Below are 23195 nucleotides of genomic sequence, written 5' to 3'. Positions count from 1 at the left end.
CACTGACCCCCTCTATAGGGTCCAGGTAAGGCCTCATACTACCAGTAGTGACACTGACCCCTTCTATAGGGTCCAGGTATCTCCTCATACTACCAGTAGTGACACTGACCCCCTCTATAGGGTCCAGGTATGGCCTCATACTACCAGTAGTGACACTGACCCCCCTCTATAGGGTCCAGGTATCTCCTCATGCTACCAGTAGTGACACTGACCCCCTCTATAGGGTCCAGGTATCTCCTCATGCTACCAGTAGTGACACTGACCCCCTCGATAGGGTCCAGGTATCTCCTCATACTACCAGTAGTGACACTGACCCCCTCTATAGGGTCCAGGTATGGCCTCATACTACCAGTAGTGACACTGACCCCCTCTATAGGGTCCAGGTATGGCCTCATGCTACCAGTAGTGACACTGATCCCCTCTATAGTGTCCAGGTATGGCCTCATACTACCAGTAGTGACACTGACCCCCTCTATATGGTCCAGGTATGGCCTCATGCTACCAGTAGTGATACTGACCCCCTCTATAGGGTCCAGGTATGGCCTCATGCTACCAGTAGTGACACTGACCCTAGCCAAATGCAAAACAGTCAGAAAAAATTAGTAGGGGAAAAAAATAGGCCACCTGTAAAAACATTCTTGTTTTGGGGGTTGTCTTACTGTTGCCCATCTAGTGCACCTGCTAATTTCATCAACACCAAAGCAAGTGAAACTGATTAACAACCCCCTCTGCTACCTTACTGACCAGATCAATATCCCAGGAGATTAATTGACTTGATGCTGTACGCTGAGTAAAAAGTGCCCCTTTAATTTTTTATTAGCAGTATGTATATATAGTAAGTACGTACACAGCCTTAAAAACAATTTCTTTGCCTAGTCCCAAATTTGAACAGGCAGTTTTCTATAAAGGAAAATAATAATGTTGTTGAAAGAAGCACCCAGAATACTATAGTGAGTTTCATAGTAGTTGAGGTTGAATAAAGACAATAGTCCATCCAGTTCAACCTGTGTAGGTGTGTGTGTGTCAATGTCGATGATCATTTCCCATATCCCTGTATGTTGTGTTCACTAAGATGCATGTCCAAGAGTCTTTTAAAACCATTAATACTTCCTGCTGACACCACCAATTGTGGAAGAGAGTTCCACATCCTTATCGCCCTGACAGTGTAAAACCCCCTACACAGCTTAAGGTTAAACCCCTTCTCCTCCAGTCTCATTGTGTGGCCCCATGTCCTCTTACACTCCCTGTGACTGAATAGTTTCCTCCCTACGCTGGGATTACCATTGAGGTATTTGTACATCTCTATCAAATTATATCTTTATTTCTTTAAATTCAGTTACATAAACATTTAATACATGTTAACTTCCAAAATTATAATATACAAAACATCTATGTCCCGTATTCGGGACAAGTATCTTTCATAATTTTCTATAACTGAACCCAAATCTCCCCTTTTTCCTTATCTTTTCCCTCTTTTCCCTTCCCCCCTCTCTCCGAGGTCCTAACAACAGACAAACTACAAAACAAAAAAAAAAAAAACAAAAAAAAAAAAAAAAAAAAAAAAATGTACATCTCTATCAATCCTCCTCTAAAGCGTCTCTTCTCCAGAGAGAATAGATTTAGTGCTTGTAGTCGTTCCTCGTAATTGAGGTCCTCCAGTCCCCCTGTTAATTGAGATGCCCTTCTCTGGACTCTCTCCATTTCCAGCACATCCTTCCTGAGGACATCCTTCCTTCAAAACTAAATGAAATACCCCAGATGTGGCTGAACCAGAGTTTTCTAATGTGTCTTTCATATACTAGGACCCCCAGATCCTCCCCCATCCTGGAATTCCCCAGAGCATCTCGCCCTAGTGAGTAGTTTTGGATGAATTAGAGCAGGGACTGTGAGCCAGGCCTTCTCGTCCAACAGCAGTGCCTGACCCCACAATTGCTCTCTGGAAGAACGGTTCCCATAGACACACTCCTAAACCTTGTGGACAGCCTTCCCAGACGAGTTGAAGCTGTTATAGCTGCACAGGGTGGGCCAACTCAATTTTGAACCCTACGGACTAAGACTGGGATGTCATTAAAATATCGTCGTATATATACATCAAACAGGTAAACGCAAACCTTATGTGTGCATACACATTTGGCAGATACAGAAGTCTCTCCTCGTTCAATCGTGGAGAGGGTGTAGGAAACCCAAAGACAAAGCATGCCTCTGAGTTGTTGGTCAGGTAATCATCTGAAGGTTGGGAGTAGAGCAACACTTGACTTTCTTCGAGGTTCCCTTACTGGGGCTGAGTTTTTTTTTTTGCAGGACACGGCTGCCTTTCGGGCCGGTGAGGTGACATCTTCGGGGTGTAAGTTGGCAGAAGTTAGGAATTGTTCCGCTTCTAAAGGTTATACGCTTCTGGAAGAATGGTGAAACATTCCCATAGACACACTCCTAAACCTTGTGGAGAGCCTTCCCAGAAGAGTTGAAGCTGTTATAGCTGCAAAGGGCCAACTCAATAACCCTACAGACTAAGACTGGGATGCCATTAAAGTTCATGTGTGTGTAAAGGCAGGTGTCCCAATACTTTTGGTAGTATTGTGTATCTAATAATGAATGTTAAAAATAGAAATCAATGTTTTACAGCCCCATACAATTCTTTTTTTTTTTTTGTTACAGGTGGATTTATGAACCAAGTTTTCGGTCATGTTGGTCTTCATAAATACTATGAAGTCACATGGAAAACCAGCCACATAGGTGTCTAAAGTGACTGAAATACTTTATTGCAGTTCACTGGAGGATTCACAAAGGACACAAGTCACATTGGTGTTGTAAATGTTTTGGATGCCCTTTAACATTGATCCATCCTCCGAGGACAACAGCCGAGAAGTAATTTCAAAGTTCTGGAAGTTGACTACGACTTTATAGTGAAGGCCAACCCATTCCTACTGAAGAGAAGTCATTTCAGGAGATCTTTTGTTTTGCGATTGTGATAAAGGTTTTACTGTGAAGGGAAAGTTTATGACACATCGGGTTCACAATGGAGGAGAAGCCATTTAAGTGTTCTGAATGTGACAAATCTTTTACAAAGAAGGAAAATTTCTTCATACACCAGAGGGTTCACACTGGAGAGAAGCCATATCAGTGTTCTGAATGTGACAAATCTTTTACAAAGAATCAAAATCTCTTCATACACAAGAGGGTTCACACTGGAGAGAAGCCATATCAGTGTCCTGAATGTGACAAATCTTTTACAAAGAAGGAAAATCTCTTCATACACAAGAGGGTTCACACTGGAGAGAAGCCATATCAGTGTCCTGAATGTGACAAGACTTTTACACAGAAGAGTAACCTTAACTTACACCTGAGCATTCACACTGGAGCGAAGCTGTATCGTTGTACAGATTGTGGCAAAGATTTTAGAATGAAGGCAAATCTTATCACACACCAGAGGATTCACACTGGGGAGAAACCCTATCAGTGTTCTGAATGTGACAATGCTTTCACATCAAAGTCAGAGCTTAGCAAACACCAGAGGGTTCACACTGGAGAGAAGCCGTATCAATGTTCGGAATGTGATAGAGCTTTTACACAGAAGAGTAGTCTTAATGTACACATAATCATTCACACAGGAATTAAGCTATATCAATGTTCTCAATGTGACAAAGCTTTTACAAGGAGGCAATACCTTATCAGACACGAGAGGGTCCACACTGGAGAGAAGCTGTTTCGGTGTTTTGTGTGTAATAAAGACTTTACAAATAAGTCGCACCTTATCACACACCAGATGAGTCACACTGGAAAGAAGCCATATCCGTGTTCTGAATGTAACAAAGCCTTTATAACGAGGCAACACCTTATCAGACACCAGATGATTCACACCGGAGAAAGGCCATATCCGTGTCCTGAATGCCACAAAGCTTTTACAAACAGTGATCACCTTATCAGGCACCAGATGATTCACACCGGAGAGAGACCATATCCGTGTTCTGAATGTGATAAAGCTTTTAAAAACAAGACAGATCTTGGCTCACACCAGTGGGTTCACATTAAAAATAGGCCTATCAGTGGTCAGAATAAGACAAAGCCTTTACCACCCAACGAGAGCACATTACTAAGCAAAGTATCCACACTGGAGACAATCTGACAATTTTTTGGAGAATCGTCAATAACTGAACAATGTTTTCTTATGACTTTCATCCTTATCCTTTTTTATGAAGCTTTGATTGAACATGTAATGCATTTGCCTATTTTGCTAACTGAGCTGTGTTCCCAAGTGGTTACTTAATTTCCCAATCCTGAGTGGATACCTAAACAACACTGCCACATTTCAAGAGGCTGGATAACAGTCAAGATCTTGACAAGCTTCTGAAGTCTCAGTGGAAGAGTCCATTCCAGGTTTCACTGACTATTGCTATATCAGTAAATCTTAAGGGGTCCAGCTAAGCCCACCCCTTCCATTATATGTTCCACCTCCCCTCCCATGATCCACACCACCTTTCCATGTTCCATCTCGTCTCATGGATGACAGCTTTGCAGACAGGTTTGTGGATGGGACACCAGGTAGGGATAAGTCTCTGCTAAGTGAGCAAGCAACTTCTTAAACTGCATTAGGACTTCCAACACCAAGTTGTGGCATGTGTTCGAACGTACCACTTAAGTTGACCACTTGCGTTTCATCCAATTCTACCACAAGCTTGTTCACACACTTCATTTAAAGTCCCATGTTCCCCCTTTTTTACTGTTCCCCTTGTTTATTACCCCCTTTAGGCAATGGGCTACATTTTACCAATGTATAATATTTACTGTCATATTATTATGTCTCTATTTTATTATCCTTGTACAAGCCCACTGCCTGACGTACTCGTTTCTATAATTTTTTAATTACCATATTCCCCTCATATTCTCAATTCTACCACAAGTCCAAGGGATTCCATCAGGTGAAGATTAGATATCCTTATTATCCTATTTCCAGCTATTGCTCATCTCTATAGACCAGTGAATGCGAACCTTTGAACCCCCAGATGTTTTGGAACTACATTTCGCATGATGCTCAACTACACTGCATAGTGCAAGAGCGTCATGGGAAATGTAGTTCCAAAAAATCTGGGGTACCAAGGTTCGCCATCACTGATCTATAGACTAATTACACAGCACAACTGCAAGAGATTGAACTTGCAAACTGTTGAGATGTGTGGTCATATTCCTACCCGTGCTGGGGGACTGGAATTCCTCTGATTGGGGTTCTCTTTATTGTTATCCTTTTTTGGGTAAACTATGTTTACGATGATCCCTGGAAACATTACAATGTTGACCTTAAAGTGTAACTATGGGCAAAAATTACATTAGGAAAGATTTAGTCCCCTTTGCTACAATGCAATGCATACAACATTTGTGTAAAGTGTTAGTGTAACATTTAAGTTGTGATGACATGGACACAAATTGGCACAATGGTGACTTTTTCATGGGATTGTGATTGATGTACTGTGTATATACACTATATTGTCAAAAGTATTTGGATGCCTGCAGTCCAGTCGAGTTACACCACCCCAAACTCGCTCATCTATATCTTTATGGACCTTGCTTTGTAGTCCAAATTATTTGGTGGAGGGGGGATTATGGTTTGGGGTTTGCCTTTCAGGGGTTGGGCTTGGCCCCTTAGTTCCAGTGATAGGAACTCCTTAAGGTGTCAGCATACCAAGACATTTTGGACAATTTCATGCTCCCAACTTTGCGGGAACAGTTTGGGGTTTGCCTCTTCCTGTTCCAACAGGATTTCATGAGAGCTACACATTTAAAAAAAGTTGAGACAGGTAGCAATAAGAGGCCGGAAAAGTTAAATGTACATATAAGGAACAGCTGGAGGACCCATTTGTAACTTATTAGGTCAATTGGCAACATGATTGGGTATAAAAAGAGCCTCTCAGAGTGGGCGTGTCTCTCAGAAGTCAGGATGGGCCGAGGATCACCAATTCCCCCAATGCAGTGGCGAAAAATAGTGGAGCAATATCAGAAAGGAGTTTCTCAGAGAAAAATTGCAAAGAGTTTGAAGTTCTCATCATCTACAGTGCATAATATCATCCAAAGATTCAGAGAATCTGGAACAATCTCTGTGTGTAAGGGTCAAAAACGGGAAACCATACTGGATGGCGGTGATCTTCGGGCCCTTAGACGGCACTGCATCACATACGGGAATGCTACTGTAATGGAAATCACAACATGAGCTCAGGAATACTTCCAGAAAACATTGTCGGTGAACACAATCCACCGTGCCATTCACCGTTGCCGGCTAAAACTCTATAGGCCAAAAAAAGAAGCCATATCTAAACATGATCCAGAAGCGCAGGCGTTTTCTCTGGGCCAAGGCTCATTTATAATGGTCTGTGGCAAAGTGGAAAACGGTTCTGTGGTCAGACCAATCAAAATTTGAAGTTCTTTTTGGAAAACTGGGACACCATGTCATCCGGACTAAAGAGGACAAGGACAGCCCAAGTTGTTCTCAGCGCTCAGTTCAGAAGCCGGCATCTCTGATGGTATGGGGTGGCATGAGTGCGTGTGGCATGGGCAGCTTACACATCTGGAAAGGCACCATCAATGCTGAAAAGTATATCCAAGTTCTAGAACAACATATCCTCCCATCCAGACGTCGTCTCTTTCAGGGAAGACCTTGCATTTTCCAACATGACAATGCCAGACCACATACTGCATCAATTACATCATCATGGCTGCGTAGAAGAAGGATCCGGGTGCTGAAATGGCCAGCCTGCAGTCCAGATCTTTCACCCATAGAAAACATTTGGCGCATCATAAAGAGGAAGATGTGACAAAGAAGACCTAAGACAGCTGAGCAACTAGAAACCTGTATTAGACAAGAATGGGACAACATTCCTATTCCTAAACTTCAGCAACTTCTCCTCAGTCCCCAGACGTTTGTAGACTGTTATAAAAAGAAGAGGGGAGGCCACACAGTGCTAAACATGGCCTTGTCCCAACTTTTGTTGTGTTGATGCTGTGAAATTTAAAATCAGCTTATTTTTCCATTAAAATTATAAATTTTCTCAGTTTAAACATTTGATATGTCATCTATGTTGTATTCTGAATAAAATATTGAAATTTGAAACTTCCACATCATTGCATTCTGTTTTTATTCACAATTTGTACAGCATCCCAACTTTTTTGGAATCGGGTTTGTATATATAAATGTATAATAACAGTGTGTGACTGGGTGAGGGGTCATTAGAGTGTAAGCTCCTATGGTACAGAGATTGATGTGACTGTGGGTGAGGGGACATTAGAATGTAAGCTTCTCTGGTACAGAGACTGATGTGACTGTGGGGGAGGGGACATTAGAGTGTAAGCTCCTCTGGGACAGAGACTGATGTGACTGTGGGGGAGGGGACATTAGAGTGTAAGCTCCTCTGGTACAGAGACTGATGTGACTGTGGGGGAGGGGACATTAGAGTGTAAGCTCCTCTGGTACAGAGACTGATGTGACTGTGGAGGAGGGGATATTAGAGTGTAAGCTCCTCTGGTACAGAGACTGATGTGACTGTGGGTGAGGGGACATTAGAGTGTGAGCTCCTCTGGTACAGAGACTGATGTGACTGTGGGTGAGGGGACATTAGAGTGTGAGCTCCTCTGGTACAGAGACTGATGTGACTAGCTCAGTGTTCTGTGGTATAGGTTAGAGCTAATTTAAAATAATTTAGGAATCATAATAAGAAATACCAAGAGTGATGTGCAGTCAGAGAAGGTTCAGCCCCTTTTCTGATTCCAGGCTTTATTCCGATGTCGGAGATGTAGAGTGATAGATGTCGGGGACGTAGAGTGATATTTATACTGTGAGTCTGATGAGGGATCTCTCCTGAGGTTTGGACCTTCTCTGACCTGATGGATGAAGTCATTCTGTCATTGTTTTCCCAAGCTTCACCTCAAGTCCCACCGGCAGGTCTTGTTTTGCCTGTAATCTCAGACGTGGAGGGGTAGAGTACTAATTGGCTCATCACAGTGGACATCTACATGAATGTAAAATACCAAGGGGGGGGGGTGTAAGAAATAGGGGGGTGATTATAAAAATAATAATTTGGGCACTAATATAATTTAGTAAAAAAAAAACAAAGTGAATGGGATTATGTAGCGCTTGCTGGTAGGATCATATAAGAATATAAAATACAGTTAAAAAGAGCTAATATCATAAATTACATAAAATCTAAAATAAACACGCAGTGAGAAATATATAAATAAATAACAATAGTGTCATAAAAGTGTATAATTGTGCCAAGTGAAGTCCAAAAAAGTTCATAAGTGACTTAGTGACAAATAATCCACTTGAGTGCAAGATAAAGTGCAAGTGCTCGGTGCTGGATCCTCCAATGGTCCAAGAAATCCAATCATAAGAAGTGACTTCAGGAAAGGATAAGGTGTAAACTCACCAGATAGGGTGGGTCTCAATTGCCTTACGACAGAGAGACCAATAGCGCTTTATGACCCTCCAGGTCAAAGGAATGGTGACTGCTGGGCTGTGTTCCCCTTAGACCGAAATCCCCTTCCTGAGCAGATAAGGTCCTCCAAGTCCGATTAGGGAAAAAACATAAGGCTCCAAATGGTGCAGTACCGTTTAAAAGGTTTTTATTGGAGTTAATGATCAAACAAAGATAAAAACACGCTATCTCCGTGCCCGCTATTGTGATGTCTTTAGCGTGGAGAGCGGTAGCTACCGGATTGCGTTCCACGTGATTTCCGGGCTGACGGCGTGCGTTCTACCTGACGCGCGTTTCGTCAGAGCGTATGACGTCTCTCTGTCGTAAGGCAATTGAGACCCACCATATCTGGTGAGTTTACACCTTATCCTTTCCTGAAGTCACTTCTTATGATTGGATTTCTTGGACCATTGGAGGATCCAGCACCGAGCACTTGCACTTTATCTTGCACTCAAGTGGATTATTTGTGCGGTAAAGCACGCTCGTCACGGGGGAAAAGAGGAGAGGGGAAACGCCAAGGAACACGCTCAGCGTGGGTATCCTGTGAAGTTTAGTTTAGTCTGACAGTTTGAGCCCCCCCTATAATCAGTCAGTAATGTCATGTGTTCTGTTAAACATTTTTGCTGCGTGCAAATGATATATTGAATTTAAGCTAGACAGATTAGTAGTAGCTTCCTCTTTTCTGCATACAAGAGTTTCGAATCCCCCCAGCAGCAGCGATCAACCCCTCCACTCTACGTACTTTTAACTTCCTCTTTTTCCTGTGTAGTGTGACGCATAGTGTCACACGCAGTGGCGTCGGCAGGGGGGGGCTGACCTGGGCTATAGCCCCGAGTGTGCTCCCCAAAAGCCCCGGTGTAACGTTAGAAAACCATACCCCGTGGAGAAACCATACCCTCGTCACTTCCTGTGAGAAACAGCTGAGCAGCGAAGGAGTGCGCATGCTCAGAGAGCCGGAAACATCATGGAAGAGCAGAGAAGATGACAAGTGCGCATGCTCAGAAGGTATGAAATAATTACGGTAGTGAAAGTAATGTTAAACTTGCGGCAGTTACATAAAACAGCGCGGCTGCACTATGAGGCATCTCCGCTCCTATCCTTGTAACTTTGCTGATGTGGGCTAATAAATATGAAAGCGGCGGCGGGTGTATGAGATGTAAATGTCGGCTCCGTGATCCGCTTTTATATTTATTACCCCAGATCAGGGAAGTGACAGGGATAGGAGCGGAGATCACTCATAGTCAGGGCCGGACTGGCGTATCGGGATACCGGGATAATTCCCGGTGGGCCGCCGGCCCTGGGGCCGCTTTGATTTGGCCGCCCGTAGAGCGCCGCTTTAAATATTTCCGGCCGCCGCAGATCGCCGCTTTAAATATTGCCAGCAGTGCCGCTTTAAGGATTTCATGGGGCCGCTCGCCGCTGATTGGCCGCTCGCGGTGCTCTCCGCCGATTGGCCGGCGGCCGCCGACGCTGTGCAGCCAGGCTGCGTGCACTGCCCCGGCCCCCTCTGCGCTCCCGCTGTGCCTGAGAACGGCATGACGTCACGGCGGGGCGGCTGGCCGGCTGCGCCTGCGCGGTGGACGGCGGCTCTGGCTGGTGCATGTTTTCAACTAGAGACTGGAGTCTGGCGCCGACGATCCCTCCCCCCTCCCAGTCTCCCACACTGCACGCACGCCAGCATGTGATCAGAGCGAGGTCAGCTCCAGTCCGGTTTGGCGGGTTTCATGCTGGCAGTGTGTGTGTGCTGTGTGGTGTGTGTCCCATCCAGTCGTCGTGCCAGGTGGTAAGTAGTATGGGGGCAATGCTGTGCGCTCTGCAATGAATGGGGGCAAGGCTGTGCGCTCTGCAATGAATGGGGGAAATGCTGTGCGCTCTGCAATGAATGGGGGAAATGCTGTGCGCTCTGCAATGAATGGGGGCAAGGCTGTGCGCTCTGCAATGAATGGGGGCAAGGCTGTGCGCTCTGCAATGAATGGGGGCAAGGCTGTGCGCTCTGCAATGAATGGGGGCAATGCTGTGGCGCTCTGCAATGAATGGGGGCAATGCTGTGGCGCTCTGCAATGATCATTGGGGGCAATGCTGTGGCGCTCTGCAATGAATGGGGGCAATGCTGTGCGCTCTGCAATGAATGGGGGCAAGGCTGTGGCGCTCTGCAATGAATGGGGGCAATGCTGTGGCGCTCTGCAATGAATGGGGGCAATGCTGTGGCGCTCTGCAATGATCATTGGGGGCAATGCTGTGGCGCTCTGCAATGATCATTGGGGGCAATGCTGTGCGCTCTGCAATGAATGGGGGCAAGGCTGTGGCGCTCTGCAATGAATGGGGGCAATGCTGTGGCGCTCTGCAATGATCATTGGGGGCAATGCTGTGCGCTCTGCAATGAATGGGGGCAATGCTGTGGCGCTCTGCAATGATCATTGGGGGCAAGGCTGTGGCGCTCTGCAATGAATGGGGGCAATGCTGTGCGCTCTGCAATGAATGGGGGCAATGCTGTGCGCTCTGCAATGAATGGGGGCAATGCTGTGCGCTCTGCAATGAATGGGGGCAATGCTGTGCGCTCTGCAATGAATGGGTGAATGGGGGCAATGCTGTGGCGCTCTGCAATGAATGGGGGCAATGCTGTGGCGCTCTGCAATGATCATTGGGGGCAATGCTGTGCGCTCTGCAATGAATGGGGGCAATGCTGTGCGCTCTGCAATGAATGGGGGCAATGCTGTGCGCTCTGCAATTAATGGGGGCAATGCTGTGGCGCTCTGCAATGAATGGGTGAATGGGGGCAATGCTGTGGCGCTCTGCAATGAATGGGGGCAATGCTGTGCGCTCTGCAATGAATGGGGGCAATGCTGTGCGCTCTGCAATGAATGGGGGCAATGCTGTGCGCTCTGCAATGAATGGGGACAAGGCTGTGGCGCTCTGCAATGAATGTGGGCAATGCTGTGGCGCTCTGCAATGAATGGGGGCAATGCTGTGGCGCTCTGCAATGAATGGGGGTAATGCTGTGGCGCTCTGCAATGAATGGGGGCAATGCTGTGCGCTCTGCAATGAATGGGGGCAATGCTGTGGCGCTCTGCAATGAATGGGGGCAATGCTGTGGCGCTCTACAATGATCATTGGGGGCAATGCTGTGGCGCTCTGCAATGATCATTGGGGGCAATGCTGTGGCGCTCTGCAATGATCATTGGGGGCAATGCTGTGCGCTCTGCAATGAATGGGGGCAATGCTGTGGCGCTCTGCAATGATTGGGGGCAATGCTGTGGCACTCTGCAATGAATGGGGGCAATGCTGTGGTCACTGTGCAATGAATGGGGGCAATGCTGTGGTCACTGTGCATTGAAAGGGTGGCACGCTGGTCACTGTGCATTGAAAGGGTGGCACGCTGGTCTCTCTGCATTGAAAGGGGGGGCGCACAGCGCTGGTCACTGTGCATTGAAAGTGGGGCATGCTGGTCTCTCTGCATTGAAAGGGTGGCACGCTGGTCTCTCTGCATTGAAAGAGGGGCACACTGGTCACTGTGCCTTGAAAGGGGGGCACGCTGGTCACTGTGCCTTGAAAGGGGGGCACGCTGGTCACTGTGCCTTGAAAGGGGGGGACACGCTGGTCACTGTGCCTTGAAAGGGGGGGGACACGCTGGTCACTGTGCCTTGAAAGGGGGCACGCTGGTCACTGTGCATTGAAAGGGGGCACACTGGTCATTCTGCATTAAAAGGGGGCACACTGGTCATTCTGCTGGGAAAGTCGGAACTGGTTACTAAAATTTTTGAATCCCACCACTGACTATAGAATCATCAAAACTTAACCGCTTGCCGACTGTGCACAGTATATTTACTGCGGCAGTCGGCCCCGGCCAGGCAGAGTGACGTAGGTCTACGTCGCTCGCCTGTCACTCCTTCCAGAGCCAATAGCGGGCGGGCGCGCGCCCGCCGAGGCGCGCGCCCGCCTCGGCTCGTTCACGGAGGAGTGCGGGAGTGTGACTGGCGGACCCGATGTCCGCCGGTCACACTACGATCGCCGCTACAGCGGGAGAAAGACAGAGCGGCTTGTGTAAACAAGCCACCTGTCAGTTCTCCCTGTGTAAAAGTGAAGATCAAACAGTTCTACTATGTAGAACTGTTGATCTTCGTTTTTACACTAGTAGACCTGTCCTTACACAGTTAGAATCACGCCCCTAGGACACACTTAACCCCTCCCTGTCCAATACTGTTAACCCCTTCCCTGCCAGTGTCATTTTTGCAGTAACAGTGCATATATATAGCACTGATTACTGCAGTAATGTCACTGGTACCCCCAAAAGTGTCAAAAATGTCAGTCAAGGGTCCGATCTGTCCGCCGCAATGTCGCAGTACCGCAAAAAAAATCGCAGATCGCCGCCATTACTCGTTAAAAAAAAAAACACCAAAAATGACAAAAATCTTTCCCTTTGTTAGTAAACGCGATAACTTTTGTGCAAACCAATCAAAATACGCTTTTTGCGATTTTTTTTACCAAACATAGGTAGCGTAAAACAAATTGGCCGAAAATTTTAAAAAATTTTGATTTTTACATTTTTTTTTGGGGGAATTTCATATAAAAAAAAGTGAAAAATATTGTTGTTTTTGCAAAAATTACGCTCTTTTTTTGTTTATAGCGCGTGATCAAAAAATCGCACAGGTGATCAAATACCACCAAAAGAAAGCTCTGTTTGTGGGAAAAAAAGGACGTGAAATTCGTTTAGGTACAGCGTCGCACGACCGCGCGATTGTCCGTTAAAGTCACGCAGTAAAAAATCGCAAAATAACCCCTGGTCTTTTAGCAGGAAAATCCTCCGGTGGTAAAGTGGTTAAAAAGGGAGCCCCAGGCCCCCTTCCCCCACTCTCAAAAAAAGTCAGCAGCTTAAAATACTGTGGCTGCTTTTAGCCAGCGCTTCATGGTCTTACATTTTTACAGTGGGTTTTGCCTCTCTGGTTATTTATGAAGTGATTTAACTGAAAGTCTTTTCCTTTTTTATGCAGTGGGTCATTTGGACAAGGGCAGACATCCTGTGTTTAGAAGGCAACTCTAGGCAAAAGGTAAAATCAGTGAATTATCAGCTAATGCCGTCTGGGAATGTAACTGTATTAGAAAGTTCCCTTAATTTACATTAATACTCTGTGCTTTACAAAGCACATCTTGTTAAGATTTAGCAGGTTTTTCACAGTGCTTCTGGGGGGGACTGCAGTATTCGTCATAAATCTCAGCTGTATAACCACCCCTTCTATTAGTAGCAGCAGAGAAATTTTGGTGCTGGAACTATGGACCATACCAATTGCATTTCAGGGGCTATAAATAAGGCCTTGCAGAATGTAATGATACTTGAAACAAAAAAAGATTTAGTAAGTGGTCAGCCATCTACTCAGAATGAAAACCAGAGTAAAAATTAAATCTACTCCACAACAGCCTTTCTCAACCATGTTAACACATTGAACCCTTGAAATAAGTTTCAGGTCTCAGGGAGGGAACCCCTGATAATAATTAATATATCTACAGTTCATGGTACATAAAGTAAAGCCTAGTATGGGCCGAATATCAGATGGCATCAGTCGGTTCAATAGAACTCGGCCGACATTGCACTTTTATTGCACATATATGTTAATTAATGCATATTAGCACAATAGTCCCTTTTTTAAATTGTATTTTTGCACACAATTTTTGCACATTTGTATTGTTTATTACTGCATTTTTTGCACATTGCATCATTTACACAGCGTATTTTAGTATACATTGTATGAATTATTTTATAGTCAAATTTATTGTTATCCAGTATATGTTGTGCAAATCAACCTGTATAATCAGCTGCTATGCCTGTGCAAATGTGGGCCGCCAACCCACATACATGGGAACCAGGCCTAAAGCAATAGTGAAGTAATTTATAAATAAAAACACCGGTCCTCCTTCAGGTTTAACCACTTCTGGACCGCAAGGATTTGCCTCTTTAATGACCAGGCCATCGAATCAGAGCTGAGCGTCAGAACCAGTCATCACCAGGTAGGCCAGACACTGATGGCTTCATTTTTCATATGATTGAATACTAATAATACCGTATACCATGGCAAAACTTTAATTAATCGCAGCATGTAAATCTGACACCATCGCATGCCTACATTGTATTAGGGGGAGGGGGGGTCAGAAGTTTATTAGAGGGAGGGGGCCGGGGGGACAGCATTGTATTAGGGGGGAGGGGGCCGGGGGGGTCAGCATTGTATTAGGGGGAGGGGGGATCAGCATTGTATTAGGGCCCCTAATACAATGCTGACCCCCCCCCTCCCGTAATACAAATGTATCATTTTTCATGATATCCACAGAACTTTATGTAGATGAAGTTGTGTTGGTGCCTGAAGTATACATTTGAAAACTTTTTTTTTTTTTACTTCACACATTTGTAAAGTACTGCATTGTGATTGATTTCTTTAAATTGTTGTACCAGTGAGGTGATACAGAAACAACCTGGACTCTGGAATATTGCTGAGGCTGAGATTTTATACCTGCACAGAAGGCAGAGCATAGGGTGAGACATCATTCAGAGAAATATCGCGAAAAAAAAACTCCTGTTGATCTATACCTGCCGTTGCAGGCTTGCACGTGGTATTCTGTTGATCTTTACCTGCCGTTGCAGGCTTGCACGTGGTATTCTGTTGATCTTTACCTGCCGTTGCAGGCTTGCACGTGGTATTCTGTTGATCTATAGCTGCCCTTTGCAGGCTTGCACGTGGTATTCTGTTGATCTATACCTGCCGTTGCAGGCTTGCATGTGTTATTCAGTTCATGTCTGCCATATGGTATTACAATGTTCTATACCTGCAATGCAGGGTTAGGATTTGTTTTTATGTTGGTTTGTTATTCTCTGTACGGGTAATCTATCTGCTTCATCCTTTTTACCCTGCATTGCTTAATGTGGGTAGTAAAGTCTTGTTCCGCTGATGTATATAATGCTTTTGTACATTGGCTTAAAAAAAGTGTCTCATGTTGAGTTCATAAAAATTGTAATACCACGCTTTACCCCTGGCAAGCTTTTTATTTCTGAAATATATAATTTGGCTTCATTGGGACATGTTTCCCAAATTTTCACATGACCCAGCGGACATTTTATAAGCAATTTGATTAGAATTACCCTTCTAATCCATCCATTCCCATAGTTTGGGATTCTGGATAATTTTGCCCATGGTTCAGATGTAATTCATTTGTTTTGTAGCTGAATCAAATATAGCAAATATATTTCTTTTTTTTTAGTGATTGCCATGGATAAGAAGGGTGAAGGTAAAAGAAAACAGAAAGGTGGAGCAGAAAAAGAACGTGAAAAAAAAAAAAAAACTGTTAGAAAAAGATGCACACCAGTATAAAAAAGTCAGTAGCTTGTTTAAGATGGTGGCAACAAAGCATGACTTACCACCTGCATCTACAGATGAAGACAGTGGTGCTAGCTGTAGCACAGCAATGCATAGCGCTGTGCAAAGTACTGTACAGTTTGATGTAGATACCGATGCAGGTGAAGATAGTGTCCATTGTATTGAAGCTCCTGTTGAGCTAGAAACTGAAGAACATGAAGAAGGATCATTAACAACAGAAGATATTCCAGAAGTAGTTGGCATTAGGGAGGGCATGTCTGACACAGTTGATGATAAAATGTGGTTTATCAGACCAAAATCGGAAAATTTAGATTCCTTCTTATTATTTCATCCATGCCAACCAGTTGTCCTTTCTTTTAATTCCAAAAAGTTATATCAGAGGAGGGATGGAAAGAAGCGTAACTGGTTGACATATTCACATGGACATGGTGCTTTTTTCTGCATGGTGTGTCTAGCTTTTAGTAAAAAGACAGAAGACAGTGCTTTTATTAATGGTTGCATTGATGAAAAGCACATGTACCAGCGAATTGAAGAGCACGAAAGAAGTAACCTTCACAATAATAGCTCTGAATCATTTTTGATGAGGTCGAAGAATATGAACATATCCAGTCATTTCTTCGAGAAACAAACAACAGCCAGGAAAGAGGAAGTGAAGCGAAAACGTGCCATCCTAGAGCGGATAGTTGAAACCATCAAGCTGATTGGAAAAAGAGGCCTAAGCTATCGGGCAACAGCTGAAGCAGCATATACTTTAGAAAATGAAAAGTTGGACCATGGAAATTTCCTTGAGATTTTGCTACTCCTAAGCAAATTTGATCCCTTGCTGCGAAATCACCTTGATACAATTATTAAAAAGAGTAAAAAGCAGCATCAAAGTGCAAAAAGTAGCAAAGGACGTGGTGGCTTTGTTACATTAATTTCAAAAACAACAGTAAACAACATCATCTGTGTAATTTCAGCACTTCTGAAAAAAGGTATTGCCCAAGAGATCAGAGATGCTGGCATGTTCTCAATACAGCTTGATACAACTCAGGATATAAATGTGTCAGACCAGTGTTCGGTAATAATTCGGTATGTCACAGATGTGGTCCATGAACGTCTGGTTGCTGTAGTAAACTGCACATCCACAACAGGGAAGGCTTTGTGTGAACTGGTTTGCGATGTGTTGGAATCCATGGAAATTGATGTTGCAAACTGTGTTGGGAACTCAACAGATGGCGCTTCTAATATGCAGGGTCAGTACAATGGATTCAGCACTTGGCTGAGTAATAAAGCACCTGGCCAGATTCATGTGTGGTGCTATGCACATGTACTAAATCTGGTTATGATGGACGTCACAAAGATATCTGTTCAGTCAGTATTGTTGTTCGGCTTGTTAAACTCCTGTGCTGTATTTATCCGTGAATCCTACCTCCGGATGAATGTATGGCATGAAAAGTCTCAGGAAGAGAGATTTCGATCTCTTTCTGTTATTGGAGAAACAAGGTGGTGGTCCAGAGATGCGGCACTTACAAAGGTGTTTGGTTCATTGAATGATCCAAGTCAAGCCTTGTATGTAAATTTGATCCAGACCATGGCAGAGATATCCTGTTCTGATCATTTTAATGCTGACATTCGATACAAGGCTGGAACTTACGTAGAATCCCTTAAAAAATTCCACACCATTATAACGGCACAGCTGTACTTATTTATTTTCAAAAATACCACTCCACTATCCTTGTACCTGCAAACACAAGGTATGGATGTACTGCAGGCATACCGAATGGTGACCGAAACGGTAAACAACTTGCAAGCACATGATCGGGATTCCAAAATGATTGTAGATGCTGCAAAGACGTTTGCAGTCTGGGCAAACAGCAAGTTGGATACAACTGACTGCCAAGTTGTGATTGAGGAAGACTTTCCATCACCTCGAAGAATACAGCGTAAGAAAAGAATGGCTGGTGAGCTTGCAGTAGACGAACCAATTCTGTTAGCAAGTGATCAGTTCCGGGTGGAGGTGTACAATGTGACCTTAGACAAGATCATTAATAGCCTGCATAGCCGATTTACAACCCATGGTCAGTTATTTGCAGATTTGGCATGTTTAGATCCCAAAAATTTTGAAGATATTTTAGTAGACCTTCCTAACAGTGCATTAGAACGACTGAGTAGACTTGTGATTCAATTTGATTCCAGTGCAACAAAAGAGAAACTGCAAAGTGAGCTCCTTGATTTTGCATCAAAGTGGCAAAGATTAAAAATGTCAGTTAATGAAGAATATAGTGATGCTAACAATGAAGGTCAAGATGAAGACACCATCCATTCTCATCTCATCTCTGAAACTGAGGAACAGCCATTCTCAAATGTTGGTGATAAAAGTGGAAAGTGCAAGACTTGTAAGAGCTGTATAGCCTGCTGCTACAATGTATTAGTGCGTTACAACTTGCACAGTCTAACGTATAGTTCACTTTATAATGCATATAAATTGACACTGACCCTTTCCTCTTCACAAGTAGCATGTGAGAGGTCATTTTCAAAACTGAAATACATTTTGAACAGGCTAAGAAATTCCCTTTCGCAAACACATTTGGAGGCCCTTATGCTTATGTCCGTGGAGAAAGAGGCCTTGATTGGACTAAGCAATGAAACCATCATTGATGTTTTGGCTTCGAAAAGCAGCTTACTAGAAGGGATGTTGCTTACATAACATTACAATGTTGGTTAATATTTTACTTGTTTTAAAGCACTTTTTGAGTAATGTTTGTACTTTACGTTTTGAACTGGGTTGCTGCTTGCCATGATACTGGTACTATTTTTCAGTTATAAAATTGGACTAGAAAGCTAGTTAGCAATATGTTTCAAGGTATTTAAACTTGAGTTCCAAAGGTTTTTGCACGTTTTTATTATATTTAATTACTGTCTTGTAAAACATTTGCACTTTGTTACCTTTTTAAAAAGTTTTTTTGCATTTACTACTGTTTTGTGTGTTTGAGTAATTTATATATGTTGTTAATAAAGTTTGGAAACTATTTGTTTCCTATACTTTGAAGTAAAGCTCTTTGATTATTCTTTATTTGGACAATTTTGATGGGACTGGCACAATTTCATGGATAATGGTCTACTGTGATATTTGGAACAATAGGGGTTCTACATTAAAGAGCTATTGTGGAGCAAAGTTTTAAATGTAGTCTAATCACCATAACAATAAAGGGTCTAATCTTGGTGATTGCGCCACGTTTACAACTTTTTTGTGCTCTTTATATACAAGTCCTTTGTGTGCTTTTATATCGGTCTTATCTATAAATAATGCTCTCATTAAATGTGCTTTAAAATGCATGATTTTACCTTTTTATGAACAAGAACTCAACGTTGTGCTGGTATGACGACGCAATGCTATGGGGCTGGTATGTAATTTTTTCCAGGGCTGGTTTTCATACCCAGTCCGGCCCTGCTCATAGTGCAGAGGAGCTGTTTTGATGTAATGGCGGCAAGTATAACGTTACACACACTACCGTGAGAAATCCATACCCTCCAGAAGTGACGAGGGTATGGTTTTCTCACGGGTATGGTTTTTTCACGGAACACCGGGTCTCCTGTTGCTTTTTTAAAATGATTAGCCCCGAGTCCCAAAGCCTGGGTTTGGCCGAGAACTCGGGCTACATACCTCAGCAGTGTAAGATTTATAAAGCACATCCAATGATTGGTGGGCAATCCGGGGCAGCCAAGGAGAGTGAATGCAGCTGTCAAGTTTCAGCATTGATGTCGGGTGTGGGCGGGGCCGGTATGCCACGCCCACCTTCCTCCCCAGACAGCTTCTGTTTCTCTATGCACGGAACAATGGGGTGGAGCCCCGCATACCGGTCCCGCCCACACCCGAAATCAATGCTACTTGACAGCGGTAATCACTCTCCTTCCTTGCGGCTGCCCCAGATCGCCCACCAATCACTGGATGCAGTGGCGTAAAGGGCACTGTGTAAAGGGCAGGCAGTGGCAGCTCCTTCAGTCGGGGGACTAGCGGGGGCGGGGCCTCGGCGGGAAGAAGGGGGCGGAGCCTCGGCGGGAAGAAGGTGAGAGCCCATTGCCCAAGTGTGTGTGCTGGGTAGTAGAGGGATGGGGAAGCTGCATATAGAGGAATTCATCTTTCCCTATTCTTTCTGCAGCTGCTGAATAACTGATTCTCCTCCTCTCCCTCCTGCAGGAAGAATATGGGAAGATCAATTCCTCTATATGCAGCTGCCCCATCCCCCTCCTATACAACTTCTTTTGCTGGCTCACCAGTGCTCTTAACCCTCCCCCCCCTCCAGTGTTCTAATCCCCCCTCGGTGCTCTTATTCCCCCCCCTCGGTGCTCTTATCCCCGCCTCAGTGCTCTTATCCCCGCCTCAGTGCTCTTATCCCCGCCTCAGTGCTCTTATCCCCGCCTCAGTGCTCTTATCCCCGCCTCAGTGCTCTTAACCCCCCCACCCAGTGCACTGGACTGCCCCCTGTTCTTTAGCCCTCCCCCGGTGCTTTTCATCTCCCTCCCCCCTATGCTCCCTGTCCCCCCCGTGCTCTCCACCCCCTGCGCCTTCCAACCCCCCTGCAATTCTTTCCAAACCCCCTCTTAATACTCTCCAGTCCCCCACCCCCACCCCACCGTGCCCTTCAGCTCCTCCAGTGCTCTCTGCTTCGCCTGTGCTCTCCGGCCCCCCTAGTGCTCTTCTATCTTCTATCATGTCCTCAGTCTCTGAGCATCTCCTGTATCATGTCTGCAGTCTCTGACCATCTCCTGAACCATGTCTGCAGTCTCTGACCATCTTCTGTAACATGTCCTCAGTCTCTGACCATCTTCTGTAACATGTCCTCAGTCTCTGACCATCTTCTGTAACATGTCCTCAGTCTCTGACCATCTTCTGTAACATGTCCTCAGTCTCTGACCATCTCCTGTAACATGTCTGCAGTCTCTGACCGTCTCCTGAACCATGTCTGCAGTCTCTGACCATCTTCTGTAACATGTCCTCAGTCTCTGACCATCTTCTGTAACATGTCCTCAGTCTCTGACCATCTTCTGTAACATGTCCTCAGTCTCTGAGCATCTCCTGTATCATGTCTGCAGTCTCTGACCGTCTCCTGAACCATGTCTGCAGTCTCTGACCATCTTCTGTAACATGTCCTCAGTCTCTGACCATCTTCTGTAACATGTCCTCAGTCTCTGACCATCTCCTGAACCATGTCTGCAGTCTCTGACCATCTTCTGTAACATGTCCTCAGTCTCTGACCATCTTCTGTAACATGTCCTCAGTCTCTGACCATCTTCTGTAACATGTCCTCAGTCTCTGACCATCTCCTGTAACATGTCCTCAGTCTCTGACCATCTCCTGTACCATGTCTGCAGTCTCTGACCATCTTCTGTAACATGTCCTCAGTCTCTGACCATCTTCTGTAACATGTCCTCAGTCTCTGACCATCTCCTGTAACATGTCCTCAGTCTCTGACCATCTCCTGTACCATGTCTGCAGTCTCTGACCATCTTCTGTAACATGTCCTCAGTCTCTGACCATCTTCTGTAACATGTCCTCAGTCTCTGACCATCTCCTGTAACATGTCCTCAGTCTCTGACCATCTCCTGTATCATGTCCTCAGTCTCTGACCATCTCCTGTACCATGTCTGCAGTCTCTGACCATCTCCTGTACCATGACGTCTCTAAGACTTTGAAATGTGTTCACCACATATACCGGGATGCTTCGCTTTCCATTCACAGGCCTGTGGAAGAGGTGCTGCAAATCACAGCAGGACAATGCTTGCTGGATCTGTTGGGTTGGGCAGGTGAGTGTTCCCACGTATAACATGTAAGAGGAGGGAAAAAAAATGATGGGACAATGGTCAGACATGGGGTGGTATGGAGAGGAGTACAGGGGGTCAGTCATGGGGTGGTATGGAGAGGAGAGGAGTACAGGGGGTCAGTCATGGGGTGGTATGGAGAGGAGAGGAGTACAGGGGGTCAGACATGGGGTGGTATGGAGAGGAGTACAGGGGGTCAGACATGAGTTGGTATGGAGAGGAGTACAGGGGGTCAGACATGGGGTGGTATGGAGAGGAGAGGAGTACAGGGGGTCAGTCATGGGGTGGTATGGAGAGGAGTACAGGGGGTCAGACATGGGGTGGTATGAAGAGGAGTACAGGGGGTCAGACATGGGGTGGTATGGAGAGGAGTACAGGGGGTCAGTCATGGGGTGGTATGGAGAGGAGAGGAGTACAGGGGGTCAGACATGGGGTGGTATGGAGAGGAGTACAGGGGGTCAGACATGGGGTGATATGGAGAGGAGTACAGGGGGGCAGATATAGGGTGGTATGGAGAGGAGCGGAGTACAGGGGGTCAGTCATGGGGTGGTATATTGAGTTGGTCTCACCTTTGCATCTGTAAACAGCTTCCACTTTTCTGGGAAGGCTTTCCACAAGATTTTGTATTGAGCTTGTGAGAACTTGTGCATTTTTGAGGTCAGGTACTGATGTTGGACAAGAAGACCTGGCTGTTTACATTTACGCCAAAGGAGTTTAATAGGATTGAGTTTAGGCTGCATTAATTTATGTTCCATCTGATGCCGGCAGTACTCCTCTCCATACCACCCCATGTCTGACCCCCTGTACTCCTCTCCATACCACCCCATGTCTGACCCCCTATACTCCTCTCCATACCACCCCATGTCTGACCCCCTGTATTCCTCTTCATACAACCCCATGACTGAACCCCATGTCTGACCCCCTGGGAGGAGCTTGGGCGGGGCTTACTTTAAAATGTGGGAGGGGGTTATCAAATTTATCTTCGGGCTGAAGCCCCTGGTCTTTTTCCCACCTAGCAACGCCCCTGGTCACACGTCTTGGTGGATGATAGACTAGGCAACAGCATGCAATGTCAAGCGGCAGCTGTCAAGGCTAGTAGAATATTAGCATGCATAAAGAAAGGGATGTATTCCAGAGATAAGACTATAATCCTTCCACTTTATAAAACTCTGGTCCGACCACATCTGGAGTATTCTGTCCAGTTCTGGTCGCCAGTCCTCAGGAGGGATGTGTTGGAGCTGAAGAGAGTCCAGAGAAGGGCAACTAAACTAATTAGGGGATTGGAGGACCTTAATTATGAAGAGCGTCTGCAATCGCTTGATTTATTCTCCCTGGAGAAAAGACGCCTGAGAGGGGACATGATAGCAATTTATAAATATCCCAATGGGGATCTCAGCTTAGAAAAAAAGCTGTTCAGTCGCAGGGATTGCATGAGGACTCGGGACATACAATGCGATTAGAGGAGAAGCGTTTTAACCTTAGGCAACGTGGGGGGTTCTTTACTGTTAGGGCTACAAGATTGTGGAATTCTCTACCACAAGAGGTGGTTTCTGCGGGAAGTATGGTGGCTTTCAAAAGA

The 23195-nt window shown here is 45.2% G+C and overlaps 2 protein-coding genes across 2 annotated transcripts in view; both read left to right on the top strand.

Moving 5' to 3' along the window:
* The window catches only part of LOC309548369 (uncharacterized protein), a gene marked incomplete at its 3' end in the record, with an annotated part of 923844 nt that overhangs the window by 178747 nt on the left and 721902 nt on the right, over positions 1 to 23195 (top strand).
* Positions 3016 to 4123, top strand: LOC309547855 (uncharacterized protein; the record flags this gene model as incomplete). Its single annotated transcript, XM_082247858.1, has 1 exon — positions 3016 to 4123. Exon 1 carries the CDS (start codon positions 3017 to 3019, stop codon positions 4121 to 4123), a length of 1107 nt encoding a protein of 368 aa, XP_082103984.1. The 5' UTR covers position 3016.

The sequence above is a fragment of the Pelophylax lessonae genome (assembly GCF_965119305.1).
Source record: "Pelophylax lessonae genome assembly, chromosome: 2".
Lineage (NCBI taxonomy): Eukaryota > Metazoa > Chordata > Amphibia > Anura > Ranidae > Pelophylax > Pelophylax lessonae.
This window is presented reverse-complemented; position numbering and strand designations above follow the sequence as displayed.